Raw genomic sequence first — 13,674 nt, forward strand, 5'->3', positions numbered from 1 at the left:
ACCAACTTTCTCTTCCGAATGCGAAAATATTTTGTTGAGTCCAATCTACATAGGTAGGACTGATCATCAAAATAAAATAAGAGAAATAAGAGCTCGAACAGAAAGGTTTAGGTGTTCGTTTTTCCCGCGCGCTGTTCGTGAGTGGAGTGGTAGAGAGATAGTATGATTGTGGTTCGATGAACCCTCTGCCAAGCACTTAAATGTGAATTGCAGAGTAATCATGTAGATGTAGATGTAGAAATAGGGAATCCACTGACATAACGCCGACCGTGGTGGCCGTGCGGTTCTAGGCGCTGCAGTCCGGAACCGCAGGACCGCTACGGTCGCAGGTTCGAATCCTGCCTCGGGCATGGATGTGTGTGATGTCCTTAGGTTAGTTAGGTTTAAGTAGTTGTAAGTTCTAGGGGACTGATGACCTAAGATGTTAAGTCCCATAGTGCTCAGAGCCATTTGAACCATTTGAACCACTGACGTAAGTGACTTTGAGAAATGGCAGAGGTTCATGGACCGGAGCTAGGGAATGTGTATCTCGGAATGGCGAAGTACGTCGGTTGTTTGCCTGCTAAAATGAGCTGGTTTAAAAGTATGTGTCGAACCTGGCACCTTCGCCTTTTGTGGGTAAATGCATTAGTGACTGCGCTATCGAAGCGAGATTGACAACCCATCCTCAAGTCTTTACTTCTGCGAGTACGTCGACTCCTGCCTTCCGAGCTTCACGGATCTTCTCCAGTAACCACACAGGCTGGGAGGGCGGATCTTGAGTGGTGCCTCGACATCTCCCTGGGTAGAATACTTCCACGTGAGAGGCAAAGCTCCCGAGTCCGAGTTCCAGTCTGGCTGACATTTTTGCATCTACATCTACATCTACATGATTACTCTGCAATTCAAATTTAAGTGCTTGGCAGAGGGTTCATCGAACCACAATCATACTATCTCTCTACTCCACTCCCGAACAGCGCGCGGGAAAAACGAACGCCTAAACCTTTCTGTTCGAGCTCGGATTTCTCTTATTTTATTTTGATGATCAGTCCTACCTGTGTAGGTAGGGATCAACAAAATATTTTCGCATTCAGAAGAGAAAGTTGGGGACTGAAATTTCGTAAATAGATCTCGCCGCGACGAAAAACATCTTTGCTTTAATGACTTCCATCCCAACTCGCGTTTCATATCTGTCACACTCTCTCCCCTATTACGTGATAATACAAAACGAGCTGCCCTTGTTTGCACCCTTTCGATGTCCTCCGTCAATCCCACCTGGTAAGGATCCCACACCGCGCAGCAATATTCTAACAGAGGACGAACGAGTGTAGTGTAAGCTGTCTCTTTAGTGGACTTGTTGCATCTTCTAAGTGTCCTGCCAATGAAACGCAACCTTTGGCTCGCCTTCCCCACAATATTATCTACGTAGTCTTTCCAACTGAAGTTGTTCATAATTTTATCACCCAGGTACTTAGTTGAATTGACAGCCGTGAGAATTGTACTATTTATCGAGTAATCGAATTCCAACGCATTTCTTTTGGAACTCATGTGGATCACCTCACACTTTTCGTTATTTAGCGTCAACTGCCACCTGCCACACCATACAGCAATCTTTTCTAAATCGCTTTGCAACTGATACTGGTCTTCCGATGACCTTACTAGACGGTAAATTACAGCATCATCTGCGAACAACCTAAGAGAACTGCTCAGATTGTCACCCAGGTCATTTATATAGATCAGGAACGGCAGAGGTCCCAGGACGCTTCCCTGGGGAACACCTGATATCACTTCAGTTTCACTCGATGATTTGCCGTCCATTACTACGAACTGCGACCTTCCTGGCAGGAAATCACGAATCCAGTCGCACAACTGAGACGATACCCCATAGGCCCGCAACGTGATTAGAAGTCGCTTGTGAGGAACGGTGTCAAAAGCTTTCCGGAAATCTAGAAATACCGAATCAGCTTGAAATCACCTGTCGATAGCGGCCATTACTTCGTGCGAATAAAGAGGTAGCTGCGTTGCACAAGAACGATGTTTTCTGAAACCATGCTGATTACGTATCAATAGATCGTTCCCTTCGAGGTGATTCATAATGTTTGAATACAGTATATGCTCCAAAACCCTACTGCAAACCGACGTCAATGATATAGGTCTGCAGTTCGTTAGTTAATTTGGCACGACGTTACAAATCAGCACACATAACGCTGCAGAGTGAAAATCCTTCCTGGATCTGTGCAAACTGTTTTAAGGATGGTCTGAACCGAATAGACGACGAGATGCTGGACGTCCGATCTCCTAAGACAATATGGAGGTCAGAGGCTTCCCCGGTCTGTAAAGCAGGACAGACGGCGATCTGTGGCAGATCTGACGACAGTGCGCAATGCTTGTGTAGGCGCAAGTGCTTCGGAGCACACCCCTTGCCAACACTGTACAACACAGAGTCGCGCATCAGACAACCGTTGTGTGTTTCCATGATGACCCGACGTCAGCTACGATTGCAGTGGGCACGGGCTTAACGAGAGTGGGACGTACATTAAAGGCAACTTAGCACCTGATCGGACGAATCACGTTCCTTGTTGATGGTCTCCAGGTACGCCACCGTCAAGGCGAACGTCTGTTCGAAACATGCACTGCACTACGGACGCGGTCCGGTGGGGGGCATTATTACGAGGTGTGGCTAGAAAAAAACCGGACTAGTACTGGTGAAACAATAAAACGAATGCAATAAGGCTGAAAGTCGCGTGGCCTGTCACGTGACTCTCGCTCCGCCTACTGCTCGAGTTTCATCTGCCTCCTGCACTCAGTCTGCCCGTGGCGTCTGTTTTAAGTAGTTGACGTTTTGTCTGTGCGTCGGAAAATGTTGAGTGTACAGAAAGAACAGCGTGTTAACATCAAATTTTGTTTCAAACCAGGAAAATCTGCAAGTGAAACGTTTGTAATGTTACAACAAGTGTACGGCGATGATTGTTTATCGCGAACACAAGTGTTTGAGTGGTTTAAACGATTTAAAGATGGCCGCGAAGACACCAGTGATGACACTCGCACTGGCAGACCATTGTCAGCAAAAACTGATGCAAACATTGAAAGAATCGGTAAACTTGTTCGACAAGATCGCCGTTTAACAATCAGAGCAGTGTCTGAGTTAACAGGAGTTGACAAGGAAAGTGTCGAACAAGTTTACCGATTTTTTCAATGTTTGCATCAGTTTTTGCTGACAGTGGTCTGCCAGTGCGAGTGTCATCACTGGTGTCCGCGGCCATCTTTAAATCGTTCACTCAAACACTTGTGTTCGCGATAAACAATCATCGCCGTACACTTGTTGTAACATTACAAACGTTTCACTTGCAGACTTTCCTAGTTTGAAACAAAATTTGATGTTAACACGCTGTTCTTTCTGTACACTCAACATTTTCCGACGCACAGACAAAACGTCAACTACTTAAAACAGACGCCACGGGCAGACTGAGTGCAGGAGGCAGATGAAACTCGAGCAGTAGGCGGAGCGAGAGTCACGTGACAGGCCACGTGACTTTCAGCCTTATTGCATTCGTTTTATTGTTTCACCAGTACTAGTCCGGTTTTTTTCTAGCCACACCTCGTATACTACGTAGGAGATTCACTGAGCTTCCGGAAGAACTGTAGTAGTAACACAAGGAGCCACGACAGGTGTGGATACGTGAACATTATTGTGGACCGCCCTCATCCCTTCGTGCTTGCTGTCTTCCCCGACAGCGATGGGCGATGGCGTCTTCCAGCAGGAAACTCTCCATGTCGCGGGGCTAGAACCGTGCTACGGTGGATTGAGGGGAATGATCGTTAACTCATCTTCGTATGTTGGCCACCTAATTCGCCTGATCTCAACGTCATGGACGAAATCTATCGACCACCATCTCTGTGCGCACATACCAACGGTTCGTTACTTGCTGGAATTACATGTCCTGTGCATCGACATCTGCTGCCATACGTTTCCGGAAATCTACTGAGGACTTGTCATGTCCACCCTACGCAGAATCGCGTCTGCGTTGTGTTCCATAGGTGTACCAATACGCTACTAAGCAAATGTTCACAGTCTTTTCGCTCGTCAGTCAATGTAGGACCTTATACCATTAGCAGGTTATAATGACGACAGAGACTGCAATACTGGAAACTCACTGTTAAATAAGCACAGTTCGAGGAGGGGAAATGTGGAAGAGGGTTCCAGTATCAGTCGCTGACACTGGGAAGTGAGTGTATGTATGCAAACCTACCATCGTTCTAGCAACTGTCCTTCAACAAGGGATTAGCAGCACCTGTTTGGTAATATCGTTTCTCCTATGACTTTAACGCATCGATGTATAGATATAGGCAGGTCTTTGCTTCTTGCTGTACTGACCTCTTCGAAGCAGAAATGTTTGTGAGTGTGGGCCAATAGATGTCCCCGTTCAGTGTCACTTTGCTTGTAGGTCGCTGGAGCAACGAAGGGTACCTAGCGTCTGGAAAATAGCTCACGTCATTCCCATTTACACATCAGATAAATATGGGGCCATACGGCTGGCGTCAGTATGTTGTATTATGAAAATATGATTCTTGAAGTTTTCGCGGCGAAATGAGTCTTCCATGACATTTCGGACTTGCAGCCGGACGGCGTCGACATGTAACCACGATATTTCAGATGACAACCACTGACACACCTTCAACTGAGTTTTTCACTGGAGTTTGTTGGTCCTCATCGCTGACTTCCTACCCAAAATTGGCGCCGTAGCGCACGCGCATGGGTTTCGCTGCAGGACCGCCCTCTGCCGACTTCAGGGCCCTCTGACGATTACATCTCGGGGGCAGGGCGCATGCGCAACAATGCTATCGCAAACATACCCTCTGTCGAACTGCGGGTCTGCCAAAATGATAAAGTTAGCTGTCGCTGGACGTGTCATTTGGTGTAAAAATTAGTCCCAAACCTTATCGAGTTGAAAGCCACTACTACGCTTATAAAATCTTTCGCCACACGTATTTCCGCAGATTTTTCAATACTGAATCCCAGAAGAATCTCGTTGTGACCAAAGTTTTCACGGCAGAAAAATTTATAGAATTTGTTATGGAGATATATTCTTTGTGGCCTCATTGCTGATTCGAAGCTGTTGTGGTTACCACATGTAAGAGGTTTGGAAGGTGATACACATCCTTCAAGACTTTTATTGGCCTGAGTCATAAGGTACTGCCCTTTTTGCCGGTGATCATCCGAAATATGTGTAGGAAACTCTCTATTTGTGACGAGCTGATAACGGCAGCCCACGAGAGTGCTGTGCCTTTATTACAAAATGTATTGTTTCTCAAGTTTACATCCCTTTTTGAACACAACCTAATCTTCCAGGGATGAAAGAGCTGTCGTTACAAAGCTTCTTGAAGCGGCTTCTTACATTCCATACTGATTTTGCGGTGAAACGTAAATACGTGCTGCAAAAGGTTAACGTGAAAGAGACATTTAACTATCATAGGCAAAAGGGCAATACGGATATCCAGCTTCATACCTATATTTTGCGATGTTAACTTCTTAATCACTTGTAAGAGACTCCCTTTCCATATTATCATATTACAAATTTGTTTTAAAGTATTTATTAACTGGATAGTTTGAATACAGCACTGTCATAGGTAAAAACCGTGACCATTGCGGTGGTCCATTATCCCTGACCAACGCACAAGGTGATTTTTCTAAACGAATATACTTTCCGAAACGACGAACATATCTGTCCCTGTCGTCTTCAGTTGTGATTTACCTATTGCTGCTGCTTACTGTAAATGAAATTTGTTCAGACTGATGTGATTGGAGATGTATATACAAGGGTGTATCATAAATTCATCATTATTATTTCACATCGTTTGGTTAATTTTTAAGGTGTCTTCCCTTCATTCCAATAACTATTCGTATCCCAGCGACTATACGTTTTCCAAATAGTGTCATTATTTAAAACCATAAAAGCGCGGAAGTGTCGCACGGCCACCTGGTTACACAATACAACTAATCCTCTGAAAGGTGTGTAGCTAACTCTGTATTTGTCACAGGAGTTGATAACAGCAATCCATGAACGTACTGAGCCATTATTACAAAATATATTATATTAAAATGTATTGATCGTAATGGAAATGATGTGGAGAATCTTTTGCAAATTGTGTTTTTTAATTTATTTTTGGCAACCCAGTTACCCCATATTCATAATGCTTCAGTTTGTAGGACAACTACACTCACTTGAATGTTGTGCAGTAGTATTGCTCTGTTGTAGTTCGACTTGTAATTACGAAGATTTGAGGAATGTGATTGGTGGACAGTACAACTGGTAGATGGAAGACGCAGTAGTAAGACAGTCCTCTCCCTAGACGTATTAGGAAATAGACCAGGTGCAAGCGTACAGCGGGCTAATGTCGTGCTTGGCTCGCCTCGGATTCGTAAAAGGCACCTGTTGACTAGACGAGTAGCTGGCTGTACCCTTGCTGTACTCGCTTCTTTAAAAAACAAGGGCAAAGAAAAACAAGAACAGGACAAGGAAATTCCTCCAATGCTTTATACACGGTGTTACAAGAAGGTACGGCCAAACTTTCAGGAAACATTCCTCACACACAAAGAAAGAAAATACGAGGGCGGTTCAGAAAGTAACCTCAGATTGGTCACAGTGCGGGTTGTGGGGGGAGTAGCGACGCCATCTGTGCGTTCACGCACTCAACAGGTCAGTCGGCATCAAGCCGTGGTCGAGTGAACGTCGTGCCTGCGCTAGTTTAGTTTTTGTGGCAGTTTGAAATGTGTGCCGCAATAGAAAACCCCGCCAAATGTGAAGTGCGTGCTGTCATAAGGTTTTTTACAGCCAAAGGATATTAATCAAGACGTGTACTGTGAAACAATAAAAAAGTTACGACGGGCTATACAGAACAAACGCCGTGGTATGCCGACTTCCGGTATCGTTTTTTTGCACGATAACGCCCGTCCTCACTCTGCTCGCAGAACAACGGCCCTTCTTTAGTCCTTCAAGTGGGACGTTATCAACCATCCACCTTACAGCCCAGACCTGGCGCCAGGTGATTATCACCTCTTCATGCATTTGAAGAAATGGCTCGGGTCACAGCGGTTTGATGACGACGAAGAGCTCAAAGATGCGGTCACAGGCTGGCTCCAGGCACAAGCGGGTGATTTTTATGCAGAAGGAATTTCAAAGCTTGTGAAGAGATACGATAAGTGCCTCAATCGCTATGGAGACTATGTAGAAAAATAGTGCAAAGATGTAGTTGTAAGATGTATATATTAAAATATTTTTATTTAACTTGGTGTATTTTTTTAAATCAACCGGAGGTTACTTTCTGAACGGCCCTCGTATGTTATGTGGACATGTGTCCGGAAACGCTTACTTTCCATGTTTGAGGTCATTTTATTACTTCTCTTCAAATCACATTAATCATGGAATGGAAACACATAGCAACAGAACGTTCCAGCGTGACTTCAAACACTTTGTTACAGGAAATGTTCAAAATGTCCTCCGTTAGCGAGGATACATGCATCCACCCTCTGTCGCATGGAATCCCTGATGCGCTGATGCAGCCCTGGAGAATGGCGTATTGTATCACAGCCGCCCACAATATGAGCACGTGGAGTCTCTACATTTGGTACCGGAGTTGCGTAGACAAGAGCTTTCAAATGCCCCCATAAATGAAAGTCAAGAGGGTTGAGGTCAGGAGAGCGTCGAGGCCATGGAATTGGTCCGCCTCTACCAATCCATAGGTCACCGAATCTGTTGTTGAGAAGCGTACGAACACTTGGACTGAAATGTGCAGGAGCTCCACCGTGAATGAACCACATGTTGTGTCGTACTTGTAAAGGCACATGTTCTAGCAGCACAGGTAGAGTATCCCGTATGAAATCATGGCGGTGAACGAGGAAGTTCAGTACATACTGACGAAACTAAAATGAGCTCTAACATGGAAATTAAGCGTTTCCGGACACATGTCCACATAACATATTTTCTTTCTTTGTGTGTGAGGAATGTTTCCTGAAAGTTTGGCCGTACCTTTTTGTAACACCCTGTATATTTCATCTACCTTGACATACAACGCTTGAAAAAGGACAGAAATCCGACAACTGTGGGGAATGGTTGAACGAGACAATGCTGATTATTTTGAAAACGGGGACCGATGGAGCTTTAATCGCCCGTGAAGATAAAAATGTTGGAACATAAAGTTTCAGACGTAAGACATCTTCTACGATGCAATGAGTGTCACGTCGGAAGTCTATCCTGAACACACTGTAACAACAACAACGCTGTACTATTGTACATGTAAAAATTTTTTCTTCTGATTTTTGATAAACTAGTGTAATCGATGTTCTGATTTCATTTCTTTTTTGTTTCATGCCATTATGTTACGGATACTGTAAACAACTTTCGATGTGAATATTAATGTTTATGTCAAATTTCAAGCAATCTTATAACGAATTTGAAATGTAAGAAATGTTGAAACTGTTGTAAGATGTTAAAGTTGTAATTGTGCGTCTGGTCCATACGTAGGCAATGTATTAGGATATGTAGAATGCAAAACCTCTGGTGAATACCCTGTCTGTAGGGGAGCGGTAAATGGTGGATGGCAGGCGAGCGCGGGAAAATGCACACGGGCGCGGCACGGCATAACGGGCTCAGCAGTAGTAGTCGGAGTTGGGCATCGGTCTGAGAAACACGCTCTGGATCGAGGAGGCTCTCCTGGAAAACGTGATTTCGTTGAGCCTCGGTTGTGCCGTTTCCGACGCCTATACAGCATGGCAATATTCCATAGGCACTAAACGGAAAAGTATTGCGACGCTAAGAAGAAGTAAAGTGCCGATACATCAAGAGCCATAGCTGTGATTGTATGTGTGCTCTGTGCCTCGCCATCTCGCCGCCCGCCAACCGCCACATCGATACAAACAGGTTGAAACTTTTAGTACTGTATTCGTGTGGACCAGTGTTACTTTTGTTCCATACTATTCAATAACAACTTAACTTTTACCAGAACTGTCCTATCATTTAATTATCCTCATCACTAACCTAGACAGGGTCCTTTCCACATGTTGTGCAATCCGAGTGTCCCGAGATGAAGATTTAAAGTTTATATTATTAATAATTACCTGCAGACCTAGCTAAGAATGATGTTTAAAGAACTTTGTTGTTAATGAATCTATAGGTAAATAACAAAGGTCTGACAAAGTTGGAAGATAATTTTGAAATTGGTTTAGTAATGAAGTTTAATTATTTTGAGGCAGATATAATGATATTTAAATGAGCAGGAAATAAGATAAAAAAGAGTAGTAACTCATATATTGGAAATTTTGAGCACTTAATGATACCAACAATCAAAATTTTCAATACAGTGATCATAACAGTTTAAGGGTCCCCCCCCCCCTTCTTTCTTATTCATTTGAATTCTGAAGTGTACTCAACTGATTTGACCAGCAAAGTTAAAGTCAATATAAAACCAAAATTTATCAGTGTTTTACCTTTATCAAAATTGACATTGTGTGTGTTTCGAAAGTGCTATTTCTAGGGTAACCTATGCCCGATTTCAATCAGATCAATGGACAGTACGAAGTTTTGTAGTAAACATTATAGTGTAATGTTATGTATTTATGGTTTATCCATATTAGTACGGAAAGTGAAATTATCAGTTCAGTAGATTTTCTGGTTCTAAAATTTACCATATTATGCCGTGTTATTACGTGTTGTTTTGCATGCACGTACATCAACTTGTACAGGGAAGAAACTCAGTTAATGCCTAATTAGGCTGGCGACCGTTTTATTAACAAATTGGTAGCATCTTCTGTGTTGTTTCTTGTCCGTCCTAATGTGTAGTTGCACTTCGGAATTGTTTGACGTATCATTGTTATTACTGAGTGGGTGTAAGTCCGATTTGCCTCCATTCAGGTACACGCGGTCAATATCTATACCAAAAATCCTTTCTTATAAGGTGAAGCCCGTCAACTTACCATAGTACAGGCTTTAATGAGTACCGTGTGCAGTAGCGCAGAGTGTTACAACACACACACACACACACACACACACAGACGCACACACACACACACACACAGGAGAGGGGAGAGAGAGAGACAGAGAGAGAGAGAGAGAGAGAGAGAGAGAGAGAAAAGGATAGATTGGTCGGGGTGGGGGTGGGTGGGGGGTGGTCTAGTGATGCTTGACAGCAGAGTGGGGGCAGACACTTTCCATGTTGCCAAGCATTACAAAGTGTTGGTGCGGACTACAATGAATAATGCTGCGTCTCCATGGAAGTGTCACCAGACCGCAGCATGGAACAGGTGAGTTGTTATCACCGCCCACCGGTTCTCGAGGCAAAGCGTATGTAGGGAGAGAGACCAAACGTCACCGCCGCCTACTGACTGAAGTGGCGCGCGCTGCCACAGCTCGGACTCGCAGCCTCGCTTGCCGCGGTACTCACTGGCGCTGGGCTGTATGGTGAAGTCGCCGGCGTCCTTCTTGATGAGGTTGGCCTTCACTCCCGTGTAGTACACGCTGGACGCCGTCAGCACTGCGCGCACCCGCCGCTGGACGCTCGCGTGGTTCTGCGGGCGATAACACAGCTCTGCACAGTTTCTCGTCAACTACAAACTGAGAACGTGACCTTTAAATTCACCTGATTACAATACTAAACCACAATGGACGAAAGATAGCCCACAAGAGACTAAACTCAGCCAAACTACTACCTGGATGAACATGACGAGTAATAACGAACAGTTTGAACGTCTTCAAATCTTTACACCCATCACACCCTCACCTTCGAAAATTTTGTACCTATTCCCGTTCCTCCTGTACCTTACTGCTCCACGAAAAGCTTTGAACATCACGCATGCTGCCGGGCTTGAGGCATCTGTTTTCTATCGTGTATCAACTGATGAAGCTACTACATCTCCTCAAACAACTGGAGGAGGTTCTTCAGCCCTACATCACCTGTAAAACAATGACTGTAAACTCCTGCTGGCGCGCTTCTGTCATCTCTCCCCACCTCCATGGTATCTCCACACACAAACACACGCACGCATTAAATGGTCCATTATAAGGTAATTTCAACTCCCCCCCCCCCCCCCCCCCCCCAGACCATGAAATCATCCACGAAATCTAACAGGCCTCTCAACTGAAGCCTACTCTACGTTGCAAATTAAAACTCCAGACCACCGTCTCCCAACAACAGCAACCCTACCAACCTCTACCATCTACCCATCTCTTGAACATTATCACTGCCGGCCGATGTAGCCGCGCGGTTCTAGGCGCTTCAGTCTGGAACCGCGTGACCGCTACGGTCGCAAGTTCGAATCCTTCCTCGGGCATGGATGTGTGTGATGTCCTTAGGTTAGATAGCTTTAAGTAGTTCTAAGTTCTAGGGAACTGATGACCTCAGATGTTAAGTCCCATAGTGCTAAGAACCATTTGAACCATTTTTTTAACATTATCACTATACATCTCACATACATTTTTCATGTCAATCCCTCCATACCAAATATACAATAAAATCCGTTATATATAATACCAGGAGCCTACACAGCCATCGCACTCACGATGTGTAAAATCTCACATGTTACTAACGTCGTAGCAAGCTCAAGATCATCGTTTTTATTTTAATGACATTATTTTAATGATTTTTTTCAAAGGTTGAAGATCCTCAAGACTGCGACTGAGGAAATGTAAAGAACGGAGAGACATATGTGTATACTATACAGGGTGGACCGAGCCAAATATCTCTCGAAATAAACGTCAAACGAAAAAACTACAAAGAACGAAACTTGTCTAGCTCGAAGGGGGAAACCAGACGGCGGTATGGTTGGCCCGCTAGATGACGCTGCCATAGGTCAAACGGATATCAACTGCGTTTTTTTAAATAGGAATCCCCATTTTTTATTAAATATTCTACATCTACATTTATACTCCGCAAGCCACCCAGCGGTGTGTGGCGGAGGGCACTTTACGTGCCACTGTCATTACCTCCCTTTTCTGTTCCAGTCGCGTATGGTTCGCGGGAAGAACGACTGCCGGAAAGCCTCCGTGCGCGCTCGAATCTCTCTAATTTTACATTCGTGATCTCCTCGGGAGGTATAAATAGGGGGAAGCAATATATTCGATACCTCATCCAGAAACGCACGCTCTCGAAACCTGGACAGCAAGCTACACAGCGATGCAGAGCGCCTCTCTTGCAGAGTTTGCCACTTGAGTTTGCTAAACATCTCCGTAACGCTATCACGGTTACCAAATAACCCTGTGACGAAACGCGCCGCTCTTCTTTGGCTCTTCTCTATCTCCTCCGTCAACCGGATCTGGTACGGATGCCACACTGATGAGCAATACTCAAGTATAGGTCGAACGAGTGTTTTGTAAGCCACCTCCTTTGTTGATGGACTACATTTTCTAAGGACTCTCCCAATGAATCTCGACCTGGCACCCGCCTTACCAACAATTAATTTTATATGATCATTCCACTTCAAATCGTTCCGCACGCATACTCCCAGATATTTTACACAAGTAACTGCTACTATTATATAATCATACAATAAAGGATCCTTCTTTCTATGTATTCGCAATACATTACATTTATCTATGTTAAGGGACAGTTGCCACTCCCTGCACCAAGTGCCTATCCGCTGCAGATCTTCCTGCATTTCACTACATTTTTCTAATGCTGCAACTTCTCTGTATACTACAGCATCATCCGCGAAAAGCCGCATGGAACTTCCGACACTATCTACTAGGTCATTTATATATATTGTGAAAAGCAATGGTCCCATAACACTCCCCTGTGGCACGCCAGAGGTTACTTTAACGTCTGTGGACGTCTTTCCATTGATAACAACATGCTGTGTTCTGTTTGCTAAAAACTCTTCAATCCAGCCACACAGCTGGTCTGATATTCCGTAGGCTCTTACTTTGTTTATCAGGCGACAGTGCGGAACTGTATCGAACGCCTTCCGGAAGTCAAGAAAAATAGCATCTACCTGGGAGCCTGTATCCAATATTTTCTGGGTCTCACGAACAAATAAAGCGAGTTGGGTCTCACACGATCGCTGTTTCCGGAATCCATGTTGATTCCTACATAGTAGATTCTGGGTTTCCAAAAACGACATGATACTCGAGCAAAAAACATGTTCTAAAATTCTACAACAGATCGACGTCAGAGATATAGGTCTATAGTTATGCGCATCTGCGCGACGACCCTTCTTGAAGACTGGGACTACCTGTGCTCTTTTCCAACCATTTGGAACCCTCCGTTCCTCTAGAGACTTGCGGTACACGGCTGTTCGTGTAGTACGTAAAGAAATATGAATGTTTTAGTTGGACCACTTTTTTCGCTTTGTGATAGATGACGCTGTAATAGTCACAAACATATGACTCACAATTTTATAGCAACAGGTAGGTTTTTAAATTAAAATACAGAACGTAGGTACGTTTGAACATTTTATTTCGGTTGTTCCAATGTGATACATGTACTTTTGTGAACTTATCATTTCTGAGAACGCATGCTGTTACAGCGTGATTAATTGTAAATACCACATTAATGCAATAAATGCTCATAATGATGTCCGTCAACCTCAATGCATTTGGCAATACGTGTAACGACATTCCTCTCAACAGCGAGTAGTTCGCCTCTCGTAATGTTCGCACATGCATTGACAATGCGCTGACGCACGTTGTCAGGTGTTGTCAGTGGATC

At 44.3% G+C, this 13,674-nt stretch overlaps 1 protein-coding gene across 1 annotated transcript in view; it reads right to left on the reverse strand.

Annotated features, from left to right (window-relative positions):
- Positions 1-13,674, reverse strand: part of LOC126198551 (hemocyte protein-glutamine gamma-glutamyltransferase-like) — a 394,601-nt gene that overhangs the window by 66,039 nt on the left and 314,888 nt on the right. The window contains exon 11 of the mRNA XM_049934974.1: positions 10,417-10,540. Coding sequence (XP_049790931.1) covers positions 10,417-10,540 — 124 coding nt within the window. The remainder of the gene's footprint in view (positions 1-10,416; positions 10,541-13,674) is intronic.

Source organism: Schistocerca nitens, chromosome 8 (assembly GCF_023898315.1).
Source record: "Schistocerca nitens isolate TAMUIC-IGC-003100 chromosome 8, iqSchNite1.1, whole genome shotgun sequence".
Lineage (NCBI taxonomy): Eukaryota > Metazoa > Arthropoda > Insecta > Orthoptera > Acrididae > Schistocerca > Schistocerca nitens.